Source organism: Sus scrofa, chromosome 10, assembly GCF_000003025.6.
Source record: "Sus scrofa isolate TJ Tabasco breed Duroc chromosome 10, Sscrofa11.1, whole genome shotgun sequence".
In the NCBI taxonomy this organism is placed as follows: Eukaryota; Metazoa; Chordata; class Mammalia; order Artiodactyla; family Suidae; genus Sus; species Sus scrofa.
In genome coordinates, this window is record NC_010452.4 from 14,530,287 (window position 1) to 14,553,691 (window position 23,405).

General features: G+C 52.6%; 1 protein-coding gene and 1 long non-coding RNA gene across 16 annotated transcripts in view; one reads left to right on the forward strand and one right to left on the reverse strand.

The window, feature by feature from the left end:
* Positions 2,270-23,405, forward strand: part of PSEN2 (presenilin 2) — a 29,307-nt gene continuing 8,171 nt past the window's right edge. For 2 of the 15 annotated variants that reach the window (XM_021064081.1, XM_021064088.1), the window contains exons 1-9: positions 2,614-2,718; positions 3,266-3,408; positions 9,073-9,157; positions 9,716-9,751; positions 14,330-14,526; positions 17,092-17,306; positions 18,759-18,900; positions 21,178-21,245; positions 22,132-22,352. In XM_021064081.1, the coding sequence (XP_020919740.1) occupies positions 14,386-14,526; positions 17,092-17,306; positions 18,759-18,900; positions 21,178-21,245; positions 22,132-22,352 (787 nt within the window). In that variant the 5' untranslated portion in view covers positions 2,614-2,718; positions 3,266-3,408; positions 9,073-9,157; positions 9,716-9,751; positions 14,330-14,385. 15 annotated transcript variants of the gene reach the window in all.
* On the reverse strand, positions 13,998-21,171 carry LOC100510923. The gene is made up of 4 exons (XR_305804.3): positions 20,393-21,171; positions 19,767-19,868; positions 16,197-16,295; positions 13,998-14,578 (listed from the first exon to the last, which is right to left on the reverse strand). It is a non-coding gene; the product is annotated as an uncharacterized LOC100510923 (long non-coding RNA).

Here is a 23,405-nt window from a genome sequence, read left to right on the forward strand (position 1 = left end):
TTACAAAGTCTCTCTTGCCATTTAAAGTAACATAATCACAGGTTCTAGGGAATAAGGTATAGACAGCTTTGGGGGCCATTACTCTGCCTACCACAGATTGTAAACCAGCACCACTTTTCTCACTAATTTTTTTGGTAAACTATAGTTACTTTTCATAAAAATATTATGTTACCATGTCATTGGTTGTTAATACTTTGAAATGAATTAATTTAAAAAATGTTAAAATTTCATTTCTAATGTGGTAAATATTGAAAGCTATAATCCACATAAACCCAAGTTTTTTGGAGTCCTCAATTTTAAGAGCAAAAAGGGGTAGCAAGAGGGAAAGTTTCAAAAATGTATGGTTCAAGTTAATGACATCATTGAAAAACTCCTTAAAATAACACAAACATCTTCTGAGGAGAGATGAGACCATCTTAGCTAACACACAGAAAACACAAGGTAAGCATGCTGTCATTATGAGAACTGACCAGAATGTTTCAGGCAATTGCTAGCAATTCCTAGACATCATGGCAAAGCCCTATCAAGGGTAAGAGCTGTTTCAGCGTGTTCTTCACCACTGCCACGAGCTGCGGTGTAAGCCAGCAGCTGCAGCTCCGATTCAACCCCTAGCCTGGGAACGTCCATATGCTGCAGGTGCGGCCCTAAAAAGGGAAAAACCCTGTCTCCAAGGACAGGATTGTATGACATTGCTGGGCGAATTCTAAAAAACCTTTATTTTTTTTTATTTTTTTTTTGTCTTTTTTGTTGTTGTTGTTGTTGTTATTGTTGCTATTTCTTGGGCTGCTCCCGCGGCATATGGAGGTTCCCAGGCTAGGGGTTGAATCGGAGCTGTAGCCACCGGCCTACGCCAGAGCCACAGCAACTCGGGATCCAAGCCACGTCTGCGACCTACACCACAGCTCACGGCAACGCCGGATCGTTAACCCACTGAGCAAGGGCAGGGACCGAACCCGCAACCTCATGGTTCCTAGTCGGATTCGTTAACCACTGCGCCACGACAGGAACTCCCGAGTGATTCTAATTAAAAAAACAAACAACAACAACCAAAAAAATAAAAGTGGGTTCAAGTCCCAGTCTGGCTTCTGGCTAGGTTCAAGTCATAAGTGCGGTGGGTTTCAATGGGACACTAAATGCACAGTAAAAGAAAAAACTGATAAACTGGACTTCATCCAAATTAAAGGTATGTGTGCATGAAAGGACATTATCAGAAAGTGAAAAGACAACCTACAAAATGGGAGAAAACATTTGTAAATCTTCTGATGGGGTCTAACATCTAGACTATATAAAGAACATTTATAAGTGTTGGGACAAAAGTGTTACCCAATTCGAAAGCGGAAAAGGACTTGAATACATGTTTCTCTGAAGATATGCAGATGATCAACAAGCACATGAAAGATGTTCAACATCATTAGTTCATAAGAGGAAGCAAACCAAAACCAGAATGAGGTTCCCCTTCATACCCACTAAGAAGGCAATAATAACAATAACAAATCTTAATGCAAAAGAACAAGTGATGGAGGATGTGGAGAAATTGGAACCCTATTTATTGCGGATGGGAATGTAAAATGGTTCATCCTCTGTGGGAGACAAAAAGTTACATACAGAATTTTTATATGATCCAGCCATACATAGATATGTATCCTAAAGAACTGAACACAGGTATGCACAAACATATGTACATGTATGTTTATAGCAACACGGTACCCCAAAGGTGGAAACGGCAGAGGTCCATCGGTGGATGAATGGATAAACAAATTGCTGTATACACATGCAATGGAATATTATTCAGCCCTAAAAATGAGTGAAGTGCTGATACATGAGACAAAGTAAATGAACCTTGAAAGCATTTATGCTAAATAGAAGAAGCCAGATACAAAACGTCATATATTATATGATTCCATTTATGTGAAATATCCTGGCAATCAATTTACCTATTTTGGGGTATTTCATATACATGGAATCATACAATGGACCTGGGAGAAGAGGGTCTGAACAAAATGGGTAGGAGCTTTTATTTTGGAGTGATGGAAATGTTTTGGGACTGTACCACAGTGTGAATGTACTAAATTTCATTGAATTGTATACTTTAATAGGGTTAAATTTACACTGAATTCCACCTTAATTTTTTAAAAAGTGAAGCTACTCGATTGTCAAATCACTGACAATCTCAACTCAGCCATGGCCCCCAAGTCCTGGAAACAACGTAGGTCAATTCTCAGGTCACGGGTAGCAATTTCATCCGTGTTCAATTGTATGGAGAGCTCCTGGTAGTTCTGAGGCTCTAGAAAACAGACCAGGAAAATTCTCCAGACGTTAGCCTCTAGCGCTTCCTTATTGTAAATGGGGAGGGGGGACGCGGAGACCTAAAACGACAAGACACGAAACTGTCCACCAAGCAAAGATCCTACGGCCCCAGGATGCCGCCGGGCCCTCCGACATTGCAGGCCCGGCCTCCACTTCCTCTGAGGTCATCGCTCAGTCCAATGTCAGGTTCACCCCAGCGTCTCCCGGCGGGTCGGGGCAGGCCTGACCCCTCGCGCGCCGCTTGCTGTCCCCGCGCCCCGGCTCCAGGTGGGGCGCGACGTGGACCGGGGAGCGTGGTGTCGCCCACGGGGCGGGGCCGGGGCGGGCCTGGGGCGGGGTCTGCGCCGGCGCCGGGTCCCGCGGGCGCTCCGCCAGCCGCGTAAACACTGCCGGAGCGGCGTGGTGGAGCAGGTGAGCCGGCGGGGTGGGGTGCGCGGGCCGGCCCGGTCGCCTTCGGCTTGGAGGGCGCGGGGTGGAGCCGGGCCCTGCTCTCTGCGCGGCCCTCGCCGCGGCCGGTCGCGGCCCCTTGGGTGGTTCCGGGGCTGTGGCCCCAGCGGCCGGGGCGGGGAGGGCGCCAGGACAGCGGCGACGGGGCCGGACCGGAACTGGGGAGTGGAAGGAGCGCGGGGAGCGGCCCCAGGCCTTGGGCCTTCTGCCGGGCCGGGTCCTCCCCGCCGCCGGGGTGGGCGCGATGCGCGCAGTTAAAGGGCTGGAGCGTTTAAAGGAGCAGTGCACGTGGGTCCCGAAGGCGTGCGGACCGCGGCATTGCGTTCCTCCCTCCTGGCTGGCATCTAATGGGCCCTCAGTCCTGCTGGCCTGCAGCACCCGGCCAGGGCCACTGCTTTGCGGGACCGAGAGGGGAGGCGGGGGAGTCTTCCCGCATATGCCAGGAGCAGGATCTCAGGTCCGGCCTGGAGCCCTCGATTTCGTTATCAGCGGTGTTTGGCTGTTTTATCAGGCATTTACCGCTGTGAGGAGACTCCCAGAGTCAAGCTCTTGAAGCTGAAGGAACGCAGAACAGAAGCTAGTTCCCATCCCAGATTTTATCAATGAAGAAACTCAGCCCGCAGAGTTAAAGTGACTTTGTTCAAGGTCACCCAGGTAGGATATATATGAGAGCCAGGCTTAGAACCCTTTGGCCTGGCCTCTAGTTTTGTTGTCCAGACCTTTGGCTCTTGGATGAAATGCCCCCTGTCTGTGACTTCACGAGTGTTCCCTTTTCACAGTGTGAACTCTAGATTGGTGCAGTAGCTGCAGCCTTATTTACAGACAGGGAACCTGACAGGCAAACCTTCCAGAACAGTTGCAGAGCCAGCTTGACTCAAAATTGACAGCTCGGGTTGCCAGCCTGTTCAAAGAGTACCTGGATCAGTATAGACCCCTGGCTTCTGGTGTGGATCCCCCTACTGTCTATATACACAGCCCATTCTGTAGATACCTGAGTCTCCAAGGATTTCAGCCAAGACCTTTGGCGGTAATTAAAGGCTTTGTATAAGCTGCTTCAGGTGTGTGAGTTTCAGGTTCCCCTTGGTGTGAGTTTGGCCCTGTGGGGGCGGGAAAACATGTCAGCAGCTGCAGCCTCAGCCCCCATCAGGTGGGCAGGGAGTCCAGGTTCCTGCCTTGACTACTGGAGGGAGAATTCAGGGCAGGGGCTGGAAGGAGGGGGCTCGGAGGAGTGTTGCTGTGGAGCGGGATGGATGTTGTTTCAGGTTTTCAGGGAACATTCTGGATGGTTTGGTGTTGAAGTATCCATGCACCAGGTCTAGCATCTGATGTGTGCATGTCGGGAGGCGAGAGCCCTGAGCCTGTTTGAGGAAGAGGACAGGCCTGCTGCTCAAGGCCTGTCACCCCTCCCCCCAGGTCCTCTCTGGCTACTCACTGTCCCACTGCACACCCAGGGTTTGCCCGCCACCTTGGTCTCTCTCCAAATTATTGGTGACAATAATAGCAATAGCATAACTTTTTTTTTTTTTTTTTTTTGTCTTTTTGCCTTTTCTAGGGCCACTCCCCTGGCATGTGGAGGTTCCCAGGCTAGGGGTCTAATCGGAGCTGTAGCCACCAGCCTATGCCAGAGCCACAGCAACATGGGATCCAAGCCGCGTCTTCGACCCACACTGCAGCTCACGGCAACACTGGATCCTTAACCCACTGAGCAAGGCCAGGGATTGAACCCGAAACCTCATGGTTCCTAGTCGGATTTGTTAACCACTGCGCCACAACAGGAACTCCAATAGCATAACTTATTTTAATCAGTTGGTCATATACAATAAAAAGCCATTTTGTACAGGAATTGTCACAGTGGTCTTGAGAGCTCTGATCACACTGAAACAGTTTTCATGTTTACCCTTTACCAGAAGGGGAAACTGAGGCTCAGGGCCATGAGCAGGTTGTCCTGTTGTGTGGCTTCCATGAGCACCAGGATTTGAACCCAGCTAGCTTTATCTTCTTCATCTTTTGAGTTTTGGCACTGGAGGCTTCCCGCATTCACGCCCTACCCATGGCCCTGTACCTCTGCCCCAGGCATTTCTGTGCAGTCTCCATGAGCAACTACTTGACAAAGAGAAAAAAAAAATTTTAAGGAAACCAAAGCAGTGTGTGTGTGTGGCGGGGGGGGGGGGGGGGGCGGGTCACATCATGTTTCTATTGAAGACGTGTTTGGCTGTTTTTCAGCTGTTGATTTGACTTTTAGATTCTGTCTCGTTGGGGACTGGCAAGACAGCAAATGTTTCTGCAAGTATTTCCACCTGTTCCTGGACTCCGGCAGCTGGGGCTGGAGCTGTGGGGACAGAGTGCCAGGGCTCAGGGGCTGGCACACCCTCCCGGCTGCCTCTGGACAGGGCCTGGGAGGTTCCCCTCACCTTGAGCTGACCGGACCTGATAGGGGCTTCGAGCCTTGTGTAATCAGTGTTGGCTTCTAGGCCTGGAGTGGGTGAGGTTGCAGTGTTACAGTCTGGGGAAAAGTCATTTCAGCTCTGTCCTCAGGGAAGACCAGATGTCAGGGAGGGAGATCATTTCCGTCTAGTCCCTTCATTTCCTGGGAGAACGGGTGACACATTTGTCTTTGTTAAAATGTCTTCTGGGAGTTCCTGTCGTGGCACAGTGGTTAACGAATCCGACGAGGAACCATGAGGTTGTGGGTTCGATCCCTGCCTTGCTCAGTGGGTCGAGGATCCGGCGTTGCCGTGAGCTGTGGTGTAGGTTGCAGATGCGGCTCGGATCCCGAGTTGCTGTGGCTCTGGCGTAGGCTGGTGGCTACAGCTCTGATGAGACCCCTAGCCTGGGAACCTCCATATGCCATGGGAGCGGCCCTAGAAAAGGCAAAAAGACAAAAATAAATAAATAAAATGTCTTCTGCAGCAACGGAAGAAAAATTAAAAGGGTTCTCACCTTCTGCCATACCTTAATCAGAAACCTCCCGACTTTTTAAAAAATAAAAGCAATACGTGCTTGTTCTAGAAAATTCGGAAAATATTTTTTCTTCAGGGCATCCATTAGCCGCCGCCTCCAGCTCAGAGCGGCATTCTTATTGACATACATTTCCTTACATTTGCCTATTAAAATATTAGAAGCAGAAAACTGAAGCTGGAGATTGGCATCCTATTTTTTTCTGATAATGGTATGCCTTCAGAATTTTCCCTTCATTGAGTTTTCTCGGAAAACTGCATTTGATGGAAAGCATCTGAACATTTATCTCACCAGCCCCACAGAGAGGCACTGTCCCACTGTCCCTTCTGAATCGACCCTGAGAAGCAGTGCCCTGTTTCCTGCCCCCATGCCCACATGTTGGCGCTTCCTCCCGGGAGGCATGTGCCGGGCACAGCTGCTGCCCCCTCCTGTGCAACTCTAGCAGCAGAGGGAGAGCGGGGAGGCCCCTGGGCTGGAGCTGTGGGTGGGGGCGGAGGGAGACTTCTGCCTTTTAAAGGTGGCAGGTGATCCCAGGAGTGAGTAGGAGGCGTTTCCTGAGTCTTGTCTGTGTCTTGTGGGCTGCCTGCCTGACCGTGGCCCTGGCCCACAGAATATGTGACCCTCACGGGGTTACAGGTACTTCAAGGGGCTTGTCCTTGGCACTTTGGAGATCTGAGCTTTGACTCTGGCTCCTGGTCTGCGGGGCCTTAGAGAATTCCTCTTGCCCCTCTCGGCTTTGGTTTCCGTAACTGTGAAAAGCGGTGCTGATCAGATGGCCTTTAAGGTCCTTGCCAGCTCTGACATCCGTCTATGAAGTGCCCTTTTGTTTGACAAAATGTTTGTCTTACCAGCACGCCCTGGTCTAGGGCGAGGTGAAAACCCCCAGAGGTCTCCCCAGGGCCTGGGTGACGCGTGACCTTGGTGCTCAACTCATATGTCTGGTGGTTTAAGCGGCTTCGTGACTTTCCAAGAGGAGCATCAATAGCCTTCTTTTATCCCCTCACTCTGTCCCTGCCTTTATGTCATCTCTATTATAACTGCCATTTCTTGGACATCTCTTATGTGTCAGACCCTTTACACATGACTCAAGTTTTTACAGTAATCTTGTGACATGGGCCTATCCCACTTTTTGCAGAAGAGCAAATTAACCACGTGAATTTAAATGCTCCAAGGCCAGGCAGATGAAAAGAATGGTTCAAATGACATGGCTCGCTGATTCCAACTCTGTCTCTAAGGCTCAGCTTTTTCCCACTGGCTTGCTGTTTCTCATTAAAAAAAAAATTTTGGAGTTTTCACTGTGGCTCAGCAGATTACAAACCCAGCTGGTATCCGAGAGGTCCCACTCGGTGGGTTAAGGATCTGGTGTTGCCGTGAGGTGTGGTGTAGGTCACAGATGCAGCTTGGATCTGCTGTGGCTGCGGCCTTGGCTGGCGGCTGCAGCTCTGATTCAACCCCTACCCTTGGAACTTCCATGTGCCTCGGGTGTGGTCCTAAAAAGCCAAAAAAAAATTTCTGGGCCCAAAAGTGGCATGTTAGGGATGCAGTCAGCTGGCTACCTTCCCAGCTTCCCTCCCCCGCTTCCAAAGCGCCCCTTTTCCAGGCTCCTTCAGGAAATGGGGGCTACCTCCCTGTGTCCTGGACACCTCTGAGTAGGACAGGGCAGACAGAGGTCAATCTAGAGCCTGGGTCAAGGTTCAGGAGGCCCCCTCAGGCCCCCTGGGGGCTGTGAGTGGTTCTTCAGGGCCACCCCGTAGGAAGCAGACCCAGGCCCCAGGTCCAGCTGAGGCCGCCTCCCTGCGCTGGGGAGAACCATTGGCAAGGGACGCGGGCCGAGGTGGATGGACAGATTTACGAAGGTCAGCCAGGGCCCATCCACTGTCAGGAGCTCAGGGCCAGGGCAGGCAGGCGGGCGAGCTGTGGGAGTTTCCTCACTGCAGCCATCCCTGCCCTGGTGTAGGGGAAGGCTGGGGTCCCCCAGGGTCCTGGGAGCTCTGTGAGGTTACCTTGTGACCGTAAGAAGTGGCCTGTTTAAAACCAATGCCACTCTCTTCAAGGGCGCCCTGGAAAATAAAATGAATGAGTATAACAGGGCAGAAACACAGGTGGAACAAACTAGTTCTTAGCGGGGGTAAGAGAGCAGGAGGGGTTTAAGAGGTACCAGCTGCTCTGTATGAAATACATGATACAAGGATGTCATGTACAGCACAGAGAACAGAGCCAGTAATTTATAGTGACCATATATGGAACATCATCTATAAAAATATCCTCACTGTCGTATGCCTGAAACAACTATGCTGTTGTAGGTCAACTATACTTTAATAATGAAGGTGAGGAGACACCCACCTGGGTTAGAGCTCTGCCACAAAGAAACCAAGGACCCAGATCCAGGCCTTTCTCTGCCCCCCCCCCCACCTGTTTGTGGTAAATGCAGTGACTCCCACTTTCCTTTTGGAGCCGCGATTTCCATCTTTTTCCGTGAGGCACTAGTGTTTACTACGGCATTTAAATATTGATTTTCGGAGTTCCTCTTGTGGCGCAGCAGAAATGAACCTGACTAGTATCCATGAGGACGTGGGTTCAATCCCTGGCCTCGCTCAGTGGGTCAAGGATCTGGTGTTGCTGTGAGCTTGTGGTGTAGGTCACAGACACGGCTTGGATCCTGAGCTGCTGTGGCTGTGGCATAGGCTGGAGGCTACAGCTCCGAATGGACCCCTAGCCTGGGAACCTCCATAAGGCGTGGGTATGGCCCTAAAAACAAACCAAAAAATAAGTATAAAAATCCATTTCCTACTTGGGAATCTATTTCCTACTTATGTCCATTGGCCTTAAATTTTGAGGTCGAAACTTTTGCATTTTCCTAAAATGAAAATAAGGTCAAGGAAATTGGGTCCCCAGGGTTTTCATAATAACAGCAGGAACTGCTGACACCAGCAAGCTTGGGGACATTCTCGGGGTCAGAGTCCCTCCGTTTGGCTCATTCAGCATTTGGATCCCCTTCAGCTGATTGATGGGAGCGAGCAGTGGCTCCTTGGGATTGTTGATTTCACCTCCTCGTCCAGGGAGCTGTTGGCCACAGTGCTGCCTTCTGGGAAGGGTTTCCAGGACTCAGTCTTGTGCGCTCCCCCACCCCCCACCCCATCAGCTTCTGTGCATTTTCCTACTGCTCCCTCAGAGAGAGGGGAGAGCTGGTTGCTATGTGGTTGATAGGATTTGACATCAGCAGTGGCAGAGGCACCCAGCCCCACCCCCACCTGCCTGTGAGTCAGCCTCCCGGCGGGGGTTCTTGGCGTCACTGGGGCTCTGATGTGGACAGAAGGTTGTTTATCTGCCTACGTTTGAGTGGTGGTTTTTCCCTCCAAGGATCTCAGAGTACCGCCAGGCTTCAGTTCCAACTTAGAAGCCAAGGGAGGACGTCCCAGCTGCTCTGTTGTCCTTCAGGAGCCAGGTAATAAGGGGCTAGGAGACGGTGGAAAGGGGCTTCCTGGGTCCATTTCTCCCCTGAGTCCAGTCAGAGAGCATGTGAGAGAAAGCAGGATGGAAGAAACGCTGTCTGAATTGTTGATACTCATTTTTTCCCTTGGAAAAATTAATAGCTTAAAAAAAAAACACCAACTACAGACACAATCCGTGTTTATTACAGAAGCTTCGGGAAATGCAGAAAAATGTAAAAGTCATTATCACCCACAATCTCGCTACCTAAAGATAACTACCTTTAATGCTTTGTGATATTTCTTGCCAATGCTTCACATACATACATTTTTGAAGAGAATTCAGATGATTATGTATGTGGCATTTCATATCTATTAAATTTAACATCTTGTTTTTCCCTGTTATTAAATATCCTTAGACATAAATTTTTTTTAGTAGTCATATACTAGACTCCATCAGATGGGCGTGGTATACAGAGTCAGGCATCTTCATCATTTTCACTTGAAAAAATATATGTACATATAAATGACTGTAACAACCACATTTTTATATAACTCTTTTATTATTTTCCTAGGACAAATTCCGAGAAGTAGCATTTCAGGATCGAAAGGTATGACTATTTTGAAAGCTCTCAATTTTTACTGCCTTCAGAAAGGCCAGTCCAGTTTGTGCCAGGGGTGCTTGAGACCCGGTGTCTCCACACCTCCCTCCAAGGTGGACATTGCCTGGGAGCTGTTTCGGCCTGATCACTCTGAAAAGCTGCTGCTCCTCTGCAACCCCCTCCCCCGCCTTCCCCCCCCCACCCCAGCCCCCATGACTCTCTGATGCAGCATCCGATATTCAGGAGAAACAGCATTCTCTCACTCCCCAGTCTAGCAAGCAGGTAGCGTTCAGCAGAGGTATGCCAGGGTAGGTGGGTGAGGGGCCCTGCCCCTAGACAGGAGGGTGGACTGTAACCTGATACTGCCCAGTATCAAGCTGGGCCCTGGCTGGGGCATCTGACTGCTTGGCAGGGGGCGGCTCCAGGTAAGGTCTGACACCAGCCTGAGACCTGACCAGGGGCCAGCTCAAAGCAAGGATCCCTGGACCTTTGGTCAGGATGGAGCTTGGGATCTGCATGTTAAATAGGCAGCCTAACAAATGAACCTGTCTGCAGAACAGAAACAAACTCATGGGCACAGAGCACAAACTTGTGGTTGCCAAGGGGGAGGGGGAGGAAGTGGGAGGGACTGGGAGTTTGGGGTTAGTAGATGCAAACTATTGCATTCGGAGTGGATACGTAATGCGGTCCTGCTGTGCAGCACAGGGGAACTATATCCAATCACTTGTGATGGAACATGATGGAAAATATTGTGAGAAAAAGGAAGTTCCTGTTGTGGCTCAGTGGAAACAAATCTGACTAGCATCCATGAGGGCGCAGGTTTGATCCCTGGCCTCGCCCAGTGGGTTAAGAATCCGGCATTCTCGTGACCTGCGGTGTAGGTCGAAGACACAGCTTGGATCTGGTGTTGCTATGGCTGTGGTGTAGGCCAGCAGCTATAGCTCCAATTCAGTCCCTAGCCTGGTAACCTCCATATGCCTCGGGAACTAAAAAGACAAAAAAAAAAAAGTATGAGTAAAAGAATGTATATATATGTATAACTGGGTCACTTTGCTGTACAGCAGAAATTGACACAACATTATCAGTCAACTATAATAAAAAATTAAAATAAACAGCCTGGCATAGGGTTTAAGAGCACAGCACCTGACTGCCGAGGTCCAAGGGTGACTCTGAACTGTCACTTCTAGATCTGTTCCATCTGTAAAATGGGGAGAATAGCAGTGCCTCAGACCTGGCTAGTACGTTCAATGCCTGGTGAGAGTGTGTTGTCCCACCACCCCTCAGGTGGCCTGGACCACTTTAGGAATGGCATCTCATCATCATCATTAGCCTCCTGTAAGTCCTAAGCCACGCCCTCGGTGTCAGGGCCTCTGAGGGGCAGCTCCACCTGTTCCCTCCTGCCCCAGGCCCAGCGGGCTGTGAGCAGAGTGCCCTTCTCGGCTGGCGCCTCCTGGCCCTGCTTTCCTGGGAGTCGTGGGCACAGCCCAAGGAGGGGAGGGGTCTGCTCGAGGAGCCTGTGTTTTCTGGCCAGGAGGCCATGAATCACATGGGCTGAACAGAAAAGCCTGTTAGGTGGTTTTCTGATGTTCTCCCCCTGTGCCGAGCAGGGCCACGTGGAAGGGGTACAGTCCATCTTTCAGCCCACTCTCCCCGGGCACGGCCTTCACAGACTTTCCTGGGATTGGGTGACTGGCTGAAAGAAAGGGAAATTGCAAGGACCTAACCCTGCTTGATCCGGGTTCCCTGCTTTTCTGTCCCCACCTGCCCTGGCGCTCCCTTTTTCCTTCCAAGAAGCACCTTTGCTCCTTGTGTCCCCATTTGCCTTGTGCTTTGCTGTCAGGGTGTCTGGGGGAAGACGCAGCCCCATGCGGTGGTTCTGAAGGCGAGCTCGCCCTCTCGACTCCGGGGCTGCAGTCCTGACGTTTAGATGCAAGGACCCTTGGTCTGCTCCTCCGGTCACTGCCAAGATCAATCACAGGCCTTCCCAAGGCGCGGGAGGAACAGAAGGAGGGCGATCATAACTGCCGTATGAGTTCATACCCCATCCAAAGCTGACACGCTCCCAAACAGCACATCGCCAGAGCCTGAGCCCTACTGCACATGGGCTATCCCGGTTCAGCTCAAAACGTAGGCTGCTGTTTTTGCTCCAATGCTCCCCTTTGAGTAAGAGTGGGTGGGCAGGGAGGCCGTCTTGTGGGTCCAGGCAGGTGTGGTTTGGATTTATCTATTTATCTCCAGGGGCCGAGCCTTGCAGGGGAGGGCTTTAAAGTTTCTCCTCCTGGGGCTCTCAGCTGGGCTGCAAAGCTGTGTCCCCCCAAACTGGGTTTTTATGTAGACTCTGCTGGCTGCTGAGGAGCAGATCACCCCCAGGACCTGGGGGGAGGCGGGAATGCCCACACACACCCTGTTCCGCAGAGGGCACTCTGGTCACACCCCTCCCAGGTACTGAGACTGCGCTGGCCCCCATCTGCCAGCTTTGGTTCTTGCTGCCTGTCTGGCCCCGTCGCCTCTCCCGGTGACACACCTCCCATCGCCGTTCCCCTGGTCCTCATGCTCCAGCCACAACAGATTGCTGGGTGTCGTCACAAGGGGCCCCGTCAGGTCCCCCATCCCACCATCCGTTGATGAGGTTACTTTCCTAACCTCTGAGGCCAGTTTCATGTCCCTCTTTGTCCTGGAGGCTGAGACATCTAATCCCCACTGTTGGTAGACTGTCCCCCCCGTTTAGTCTTAAGTAGCCCAGTGTCCTGTCACCCCCTCCTGGCAGTTACCTACTTTGCTTCCTAGCACTGAACTCAGGGGAGCTCCGCGTATTCTTTCTGAACCCCTGTGGGAGCTGTGGGGAGCCTTCTGTAAGGGCCTGAGTCCTCGAGGTGAGCAGAGCCAGGCTTGGGGATGAGCTGAAGTCCACTTGGGCATGATCCAGGCCACAGCCTAGGGCAGTGTTGTCAAAAAAAAAAAAAAAAAAAAAAGCAGTCACAGACCCTGCCAAGCGGAACGGAACTGGCCGGGTCAGTAGAAGGAAGCGTCCTGCTCTGTTTGAAAATCATCGATTCTGGGGGCAACTGACGTGGAGAGGAACTTGGAGCCGAGAGCAGCCCTGGCTGTCCCTGTGGCCTGAGGCTCGGCCCAGGGTTCAGGGAGGCTAGTGACAGGGACGCTGGCCCTGCTGGCAGCTCAGCTGTCCTGTTGGGGGTTGGAAGGCTTGGGACTGCCTGGCGCCCACGTGGTGCTCCAACCACACCACTGGGGCAGCACAGCGTCTTCAGGGACCGGCTCCGTCCTGTGTAGTCCCTTCAGCCTTGGTTTTCCTGTGAGTCCTGCCCTCAGCTATACTTCCCCAACACACACACACACACACACACACACACACACGTGCTCGCTTCTCGTGGTCTTGGCTCACTGCTCCCGTGGCTGCCACTTCTCAACTCATGACTCTCATCTCCTTCCCCTGCTCCCGACACGGGGCACTCTCCCCACCACCCCAGGCAGCTGCCCCTTTTCGCCCATTTACATTCAGTAGGTTCCTGGATCAGATTAACCGTTATTTACCCGTCCTGGACTCTGTCCTGTTCCATCCCCCACCTCTGACCCTGACTGTCTCCCTCCCACTGTTTCTGGATTCTCTGCCCTCGCTCTCATCCATCTTGCTGCCACCTTAAGCCTGATTCACTTCCCATGATTGTCTCCCTCTCTTCTTTTTACCCCTTTCTTAGTCAGTGGCCAGACATATTTATTTTTTTAGGGCTACACCTGCAGCATATGGAGGTGCCCAGGCTAGGGGTCAAATTGGAGCTGCAGCTGCTGGCCTACACCACAGCCACAGCAACACCAGATCCAAGCCGCATCTGTGACCCACACCACAGCTTGCAATAACGCTGGATCCTTAACCCACTGTGTGAGGCCAGGGATTGAACCCATGTCCTCACGGATACTAGGCAGGTTCTTTTCTGCCGAGCCATAACAGGAACTCTGCCAGATATGTTTGTAACCAGAGATCTGATCTGTCACCTCTGTCCTTGGGGGATGAAGTATATCTCCTTAACATGGCACCAGAGACCCTCCACAGCACCTCTCCCCAAGCCCCAGCAGTGCCAGGCTCTGGCTAGAACATTCTTCACACCCTCTGCCCTTCCCTCCCACCTAGGAAAGTCTGTCTCCATCAGATGACGTTATCGTCTCTATAAAGCTTTCCTGATCTCTGAGATGTAATTCTTCTTTGTGCTTCAGTACCTCTTGGTGAACACCTGGATTATATCATTTGTCACATTGGATAGCTGGTTTTTATTGGTTTTAGGACAAAAGTGTTGGCACATTATGGGTACTGAACGGGTGTTTGTTGATTCAATAAGTGAGTGTACTGACAGTCTGGAGTGGCCAGGACATTTTTGGTTGGGAGTTTTGCCCCATGGACTGGATCTCCTCTGGCCAGTCCCTCTTGAGGCTGCTACAGCCTCTGTGGTGGCCCCTGGGGACCGTGGCTTTATAGCAGCCCTTTGACACTTGTGTCCTAGGTGGTCAGTTTGGGCAGGACCTGAGTCCAGGTCTTAAAGCTGCCTCTCACCCTCCTCTGCCTTTGCCTTGTAGGAAAGTGGAACAGAGTCCGCTGTGCTCCTTTTCCAGGCACTTTCGGAGGAGGGGCCATGCTCACTTTCATGGCCTCTGACAGCGAGGAAGAAGTGTGTGACGAGCGGACGTCCCTGATGTCGGCCGAGAGCCCCACGCCTCGCTCCTGCCAGGAAGGCAGGCAGGGCCTGGAGGATGGAGAGAGTGCTGCTCAGTGGGTAGGTTCCTGCCAGTGGTCTGAGGCCCCCAGACAGGGCCCTGGGTCCGTACCTAATGGATAGAAACAGGAGGGAAGGGAAAGAGCAGATGAGAATTGGCTGAAAGGACAGGTGGTCTGCTGAGTGGATCTTAAGTCTGTGAAGGCTTCACAGTAGACTCTGCACGTACACAGCCTGTTAAAGGTCAACTCTGCAGGGCGCTGAGTGATTCCTTCCGCCCTGGCCCTGCCCATTGGGTTCCCCTTCCTAGTGCAGGTTACTGTTTCAATAGGAACCAGAGAGTGAGTTTGGATGCTGGGACAGGCAGCACAGAAGCTAGGAAATTGAGGAAATTGCTGGAGAGAACTTTTTTGGTAGATGGCCAGACATGGTAACCAGGAGAGTGGTATACCTGTCTCACGTTTGGCTTTGGAGCTGGTTATGTGTCTTCGTCCATTCAGGCCACCAGCACAAAATTACTGTAGCCTGCGTGGCTTATAAACAACAGAAATGTATTTTTCACTACTCTAGGGACTGGGAAGTTCAAAGTCAAGGTGCTGGCAGCTCTGATTCTGTTGAGAGCCCACTTCCTGGTTCATAGGTGGCTGATTTCTGTATCCTCACGTGGCAGAAGGTGGGAGGGCACTCTCTGGGTCCCCCTTTATAAGGGCACGAATCCCATTCATGAGGGCTGCACCCTCATGACCTAGTCATCTCCCAAAGGCTGCACCTGCAAACATCATCACAGCCTGTGAATTCGGGGGACACAGACGTCAAGCCCATAGCAGGAGGGGTGGGCTGCACTGTGTGGTCTTAACCTCTGCAGCCTGCAGGACAGATTATTACATTATGAACTGGAGGATATATGTGGGAGAGTGACCAGCCAAGCCACCTTCCTCCCCATCAGGGTAAAACTACACCTGAATCTGCCTGAATTCCCATCTCCATTTCACCTGTAGGATTTCTTTATTCCAGTAGGCCTTGTTCTCCTTTGCTGAAACTTGAGCTCCCTTCTGTCCTCCTCTGGGCTCCAAGAGAGATCTCATCAGCTCAAGGCTACGGAATAGCTACTCCAGAGCCATTTCTTTCTTTCTTTCTTTCTTTTTTTTTTGCCTTTTCTAGGGCCGCTTCCCACAGCACATGAAGGTTCCCAGGCTAGGGGTTGAATCGGAGCTGTGACCACTGGCCTATGCCAGAGACACAGCAACACAGGATCCGAGCCTTGTCTGCGACCTACACCACAGCTCACAGCAATGCCAGATCCTTAACCCACTGAGCAAGGCCAGGGATTGAACCCGCAACCTTATGGTTCCTAGTTGGATTTGTTAACCACTGAGCCATGATGGGAACTCCCGGAGCCATTTCTTTTTTTTTTTTTTTTTTTTTTGTCTTTTGTCTTTTGTCTTTTTTTTTTTGCTGTTGTTGTTATTGTTGCTATTTCTTGGGCCGCTCCCGCGGCATATGGAGGTTCCCAGGCTAGGGGTCGAATCGGAGCTGTAGCCACCGGCCTACGCCAGAGCCACAGCAACTCAGAATCCGAGCCGCGTCTGCAACCTACACCACAGCTCACGGCAACGCCGGATCGTTAACCCACTGAGCAAGGGCAGGGATCGAACCCGCAACCTCATGGTTCCTAGTCGGATTCGTTAACCACTGCGCCACGACGGGAACTCCCCGGAGCCATTTCTTACTCGTTTCTTTGTCTTTTCTTTCCTGGAGTTTTTGCGCATCTCAGTTGTTTTTAGTTGTTTTCCCTTCCTTCTCAACTGAATATCTAGATGAAATTCTCTCTGCAAAGAACAGACACCAAAGAACAGTCATTTTAAATGTTCGTTTCATTTGGCTTTGTCTTGGCTGTTCACATAATTAACAAGGCAGCTAATGACCCTGAATGATCACAATTCCAAAACAGGTTCTTGCAGATCAGCTTGTGCCAGCATCTGGCAGGCGTCCCCCATCCTCCTTCGCTGCCTCCTCGTTTCGCTCTCCCACCTCCCATGGCCCAGATCCTCCCCGGGCTTGATGCTCAGTTCGCCTCTTTGGTTCAGAGCTGCAAATGTTGCATGCTGGATTTAGGGGGGGCGGGGGCGGGAGGGGGGCACAGAAAATTCAAAGTCATTTCTTCCTCTGCAAATTCCCCGTGTCTTGATTACAAAGAGAGTCACCCTTCTAGTTTGTCCATTTTGATTTGCCAACCAAAAATGTTTACTCTCTGCCTTCCTCCTGTCACCTGGCCTGTCCCCTCCCAGGCTGGTAAGGCCATGTGAACAGAGCCGAGTTGCATCACGAGTCCCTTCCTGAGGGTGGGGAAGGTCTTTAGATGCAAACACCATTCTGCCCACCGTCTCTTCCACGGCTGCCTCGGCCTGCCTCCGGGCATCTCTCAATCTCTGGTTGTCCCCAGAAACTTTTCAGATGTCCTGGAATCCCACCGCTCCCACCTCTAACCTACAGCCCACAGCCTGGTCCTTACATCTGGAAAGCGACATTCAGATGTCTCGTGTCCAGTTCCCAAACACCCCCATGCTACATTGGTGGGCCACCCATGGGGGGCGTCCCGGGGCCCTCACAGCTGCTTTCCCACAGAGAAGCCAGGACAGCGAGGAGGACCACGAGGAAGACCCTGACCGCTATGTCTGCAGTGGGGTTCCTGGCCGGCCACCAGGCCTGGAGGAGGAGCTGACCCTCAAATATGGGGCAAAGCACGTGATCATGCTCTTTGTGCCTGTCACGCTGTGTATGATCGTGGTAGTGGCCACCATCAAGTCCGTGCGCTTCTACACAGAGAAGAATGGACAGCTGTGAGTGGGGGCCGGGCAGGGTGGGGAACGGGGCTGGGGAGGGGGGCGCAGCCTCCTTGGGCTGCGTAGCCTCCTTGGGCTGCGTGGCCCCCAGGCCAGCAGCAGTGAAGAGCGGGGTTGAAGAGCTGCTCACCGAGTCCACCCACACCCTGGTCTCTCCATGACCTCCTGGCCGTGTGACCTGACTCACCTCTCTTGGCCTCAGTTTCCTCATCTGTGCAATGGGTTTGATAAGGAGGTCACAAGGAGAATTGAGTGAATTAATCCACGTAAAGGGCTCCGAACAGTGCCCGCCACCGTGTGGGGCTCTGGCATGCTGGGTCTCTTCGGGAGGTGGGCTCTCGTCCAGGGTATGGCTGTGACACCCATCACTGCGTGACCGAGAGCAAGTTGCGCTCTCTCTGGGCCTCTCATTCATGCTCCCGTGAATGTAAACCAGGGAGGACCAGATGACTTCTGAGCTAGCTTTTAGCTCGCAAGGGAGATTTTATTTTGGTAAAAAGAACATAGGCAGAAGCAGCCACGTGGGAAGATGAGAAGCTTCCCTCTGCTGCCTCCCCCATGTCCCTGGGGTAGTCACTGCCCAGCACCTTCTCTGAACGTCTTTTTTTTTTTAGGAAGTTTTCGTTAAATTTTGAGTTTTGTTTTTTGTTTTGTCTTTTTAGGGCCACACTCACGGCACATGGAGGTTCCCAAGCTAGGGATTGAGTCGGAGCTGCAGCTGCCGGCCTACACCACAGCCACAGCAATGCCAGATCTTTAACGCACTGAGTGGGGCCAGGGGTCGAACCTGCATCCTCAAGGATGCTAGTCAGGATGCTAGTCAGTTTTCTGCTGAGCCACGATGGGAATTCCTTGTTTGAGTTTTTTTAATGAAAGGAGAAAGAAATCCCCACCCTCAGGAAGCGTATGTATAATCTGTGGGCACCCAGAGCAGCACAGGTGAAAGGTGAGAACTTCTTGCAGATAGACAGTTTACTTACCCAAGTTCAGGTTGGACGGGGAGCGAGGGGTCGATGAACTGCCTCCTGAGCTTATCGGCTGCCTGTGCAGCTCCTGGGCTGCTTGGGTGTGGGGAAGGGCAGCATTGGGGGTAGAGGCATCCCTGGCGGGATGGGGCTGACCGTGAAGCGGGTGCGTCTCCCGGGACAAGAGCCGAGAAGGGCATGGGCAGCGAGAGGCACCTCCAGGGGAGGGTTTAGCTGCCCTGGGGCCGAGGAGGCCTTGGTGAAGCCAGCCAGGCCCTTCTGTGCTGCTACATCCACCGAAGGCAGGGCAGCTTCTGGGGGTGGCAGGCAGCACCGGCCTGGGCAGCCAGAGCACGGTGCCCCGTGGTGGCTGTGCTCAGGGTGCCTGTGCCAGCGGGTCCAGCCTGGTCCAGGTTCCGCAGGGTGGGGCACGCAGGGAGCCGGGCGAGGAACCCTAGCCCTTGACCGCTGCCTGCTCCCCCAGCATCTACACGCCGTTCACCGAGGACACGCCCTCCGTGGGCCAGCGCCTCCTCAACTCCGTGCTCAACACCCTCATCATGATCAGCGTCATTGTCGTCATGACCATCTTCCTGGTCGTGCTCTACAAGTACCGCTGCTACAAGGTGAGCGCCGCCCGCCCGCCCCTCCCCGCCTCGCCTCCACGCCTCACCACCTCTTGGGCAGCCAGCCACCCTTGGCTTGTTTCTTTTTTAAATAGAGTTCCTTTTTTTTCCCTTGCAAAATACACTCTGATTTTGGGTGCAGACCTACCTCGCTTTATTGCTCTTCGCAAATAACTTGGTTTTAACACACTGAAGGTTTGTGGCAGCCCTGCGCCCTCGAGCAGGTCTGTTGGTGCTGTTTTTCCAACAGCACTATTTTTAAAAATAAGGCTGTTTAAAAGAAACTTTTTTAGGGAGTTCACCTTGTGGCTCGGTGGAAACGAACCCAACCAGTATTCATGAGGATGCAGGTTCGATCCCTGACCTCGCTCCAGTGTTGCCGTGAGCTGTGGTATAGGTCAAAGACGAGGCTAGGATCCTGCGTTGCTGTGGCCGTGGTAGAGGCTGGCATCTAGAGCTCTGATTTGACGCCTAGCCTGGGAACTTCCATATGCTGCAGGTGCGACATCCCCCCAAAAAAAATTTTTTTAAAGCAGTGCTATTGCACAGTTAAATAGACCACAGTATAGTGTAAACATTAACTTTTACATGCAGTGGGAGACCAAAAAATTCATGAATCTCTTTCAACACTGGCTTTACTGTGGCCCGGAAGCGTGTAGCACTGAGGTTTGCCTGTTCTCTCTCCCACCCCTCCCTGGCCCCCCAGTTCTGCTGTCTTTTGAATTTACACATAATCCAACTTAAGGAAGTTCCTCCATGCAGTGTTCAAAGTGTCCCTTCTCACATTTGGGAGTTAATTCTATGTTGCTTCTCCTTCCAAAGAAGTGAGATGTTCTATTTTAGGCTCTGTTCACCCCGGTACTTACCTGCTTAAGTTTATTTTTATTTTCCCGCTTCCCCTTTCGGCCGGGGATGGACAGATGCTGCACTGAGGTGGGCCAGCGCTGGGAGATGTTTGGGGAGCAGCCCTGGGGAGGAATAGGGGAGCTGAGTAGCACCTGGCCCAAGTCATCCACAGAGAGCTTTTCTCCCCAGACAGACTTCAAAGCCCTGAGGACTGTAAGAAACTTAAACAAGGCTTTACTGGATTTAAAGCCGTGCACACACAGGCAGGCACGCACCTGGCATTCCAGGCTGCTGCTATCTAGGGAGCAGGTGGAGAGCAGTGGGGAGGCTCAGTCTAGAGAGATGAGCCTGTCCCCCTGGGAGTGAGCAGTGGGAGGGGGGCGTCCAGGAGCTGGAGCTCCTCAATGAATAGCCACTTGTACAAATGAGGCAGAGTTTGTAATTGGGGTAGGGATGGCCACTGATGGCGGGAAGCAGGATTGAGAGCTGTGTGATCTGGAGCAGACACTACAGCCCGCATGAGGACAGCTGGCAGGAGCATGGAGAGGGGAAAGCCGGGACTGCTGTGCTCAGCAAGTGTCAAGATCCCGCCCCCCTCCCTGGGACTGTCAAGAGGCAGCTCAGCCCTCCATTCATTGAGTTTTACCTGGGGGCTCCGCGACCTGGGCAGGAGATGACGGTCCAGAGTGCCTGGTGGGTCAGCACATTGCAGAGGCAGCCCCTTCCCCTTTGGGCTTCTGCACAGCCTGGAGGAGAGACTGGGCACCCGCTGAGGTCCCAGGTGGCCTGAGCTGGTGACTGATGGGCCTATGCTCAGGGGAGGCAGGTGGCAGTGACCACCGAGCTGCTGACTGCTGGCTAAAAGACTGGTTTAGGATCAGCCCCGCCCTCGCCCTCCCCTTATTTGGCCAGGAGGGAAAACACGTCTTTTTCAGAAAAGGCTGTGGCCTCCCTGCTGGGTGGGGCTCCCCTGGGGTTGACTCTTCAAAACAGGCTACGTCAAGAGCCTGACCCCGACTGCTCCATCTCAAGTAGCACCCGTGGGTCTCCTGTCCCTTTATCCACTTGATAGCCCTGCTCACTGGGGTGTGTCTGTGTGTTTATCTCCTCGCTGCCTGCGATGCAGCATGTGAGGGCAGAGACTGTGCTGGCTTCATCTCCAGAGCCAGGAATGTGCCGGCACGTCCCCGGGTTTAGATCTAGAGCCCTAGGTGTTTAGACCTGAAGGGGTTCCAGCTCCTTTGTCCGCAGCAAGGCTTATCTGGAGAGAACTCCTTGAATTTCTGTGCCCTCCTCCTCCGTAAAACGACCACCTGCCAACCTAGTCAGGAAGGCGCCCGAGGAAGAAGGGTTTTCAGGCTTGGGCGTCAGCGCCGAGAACCGGGGCCTCCTCGGCCGGGGCCTGTGGTCACACTGCCCGTTTCCACCCAGTTCATCCACGGCTGGCTGATCACATCCTCCCTGATGCTGCTCTTCCTCTTCACCTACATCTACCTCGGGTGAGTGACAGTGCGAGGACCCTCCCCTGCGGCACGAGTGGGCATGAGAACCTGGGAGGGGAGGGCGCCCCTCGGGCTCCACACCTGCCCCGGTGTCGCTGTCCACGGACCTGGCCTCCACAACACGGGAGTGGAGCCCCATGTCAGCCACACGGCTCCTTCTGGCTCTTGATTTAGAAGAAATATGTGGAGCCGTCACAGAGGGGGCTCTCCACAACCCCCCAGGGGGACAGACGCCTGATGGAGTTTACCTTCTGACCTTCGGGCTGGGCCAGGGTATCTCCTGGTTTATGGAGAAATTGTTGCCCTGCATTTGGGATTCCAGCCTGACCCAGGGCCCAAAGGGACGGGAGGAGCAGGCAAAACACTTTCCCAGGACCTTCCCCATGGGCAGGGGGTCTTCCAGGTCAGGGAACATCGATGTGATCAGCCCAAGGATCAGACGGCGTTCTCTCCACCTTGTGTCACACTATATTTCAAGGAGGTCCCGTTGTGGCGCAGTGGAAACGAACCTGACAAGGATCCAGGAGGTTGCAGGTTTGACCCTGGCCTCACTTAGTGGGTTAAGGATCTGGCGTTGCCAAGAGCTCTGGTGTAGGTCACGCACGAGGCTCGGATCTCGCATTGCTGGGCTGTGGTGTAGGCCCGCAGCTGTAGCCCCAATTGAACCCCTAGTCTGGGAACCTCCATATGCTGCGGGTGCAGCCCTAAAAAGACAACACAAAATAGAAAAATATTTAAGGGGTTACAGGGACATGGGAAGGGGATGTTAGCAAATGAAGCCAGAGGTTGGACTGGGACTTAGTGGTTGAGGAGCAGGGGGTGCTGAGCTGTGCCAGCATCTCCCGTCCCCACTGAGCGTCCAGCCCCTGGGCTCGCCTTGCAGGGAAGTGCTCAAGACCTACAACGTGGCCATGGACTACCCCACCCTGTTCCTGACCGTCTGGAACTTCGGGGCGGTGGGCATGGTGTGCATCCACTGGAAGGGCCCCCTGGTGCTGCAGCAGGCCTACCTCATCATGATCAGCGCGCTCATGGCCTTGGTGTTCATCAAGTACCTCCCGGAGTGGTCCGCCTGGGTCATCCTGGGCGCCATCTCTGTGTACGGTAGGCCTTCCGGGTTGGGGGGGTGGCCACGGAGTGACGCCGTTGCTGCACAGGGTGGCGGGTGTGAGAAGTCCCCTCCTCCTCGGGGAACCCTGCATGGTCTCCCTTCTGAGAAGTTCCCCTTTGTTAAAAAAACACGGGTTCCCATGGAATCATGACTGTGGACATGGTTACTAATAACTGCCATCTTTTTGTTATGTTTTTGTCTTTTTAGGGCTGCATTTGTGGCATATGGAAGTTCCCAGGCTAGGGGTCCAATTGGAGCTACAGTTGTCGGCCTACACCACAGCCACAGCCACAGCCACGCAGGATCTGAGCCGTGTCTGCGACCTACACCACAGCTCACAGCAATGCTGGATCCTTAACCCACTGAGCGAGGCCAGGGATCGAACCCGCATCCTCATGGTTCCTAGTCGAGTTCGTTACCACTGAGCCACGACAGGAACGCCATAACTGCAAGTGTTTACTGAGCACTCACACCATCAAGCACTTTGCACACTGGAGGTCATTTGCTCCTCAGGATGACCCTGAGGTTGGGCCCAGTACCTGTAACTAACCAGCACCCAGAATGTCAGCCGCTTTTCAGTTTGTATGGTCGTCCCTCCGTGTCCTCAGGGAAATTGCTTCCAGGACCTCCCCCAGAGACCAAAATCCAAGGCAAGTCCAGACCTTTATGTAAAATGATGTGGTATTTGCATACAAGCTGCCCACGTCCCCTCGAATGCTTTAAATCATCTCTATGTTACTCATGATGCCTAATACAATACAGATGATGTGTAAATAACCATTAATAAAGGTAAATGGTTGCTCATGTGCAGCCAATACAAGTTTTGCTTTTTGGAACTTACTGGAATTCTTTTCTGAAGATTTTTTGGACCACACTCTTGGCACATGGACATTCCTGAGCCAGGGACTGAACCCCTGCCATAGCCGTGACAATGCCAAATCCTTAACCACTAGGTCACCAGGGAACTCTGAATATTTTTGATCCAGGATTGGTTGAATCCACACATCACATTAGGAGGGCGGACTGTGTTAGTTGATTATCATCAC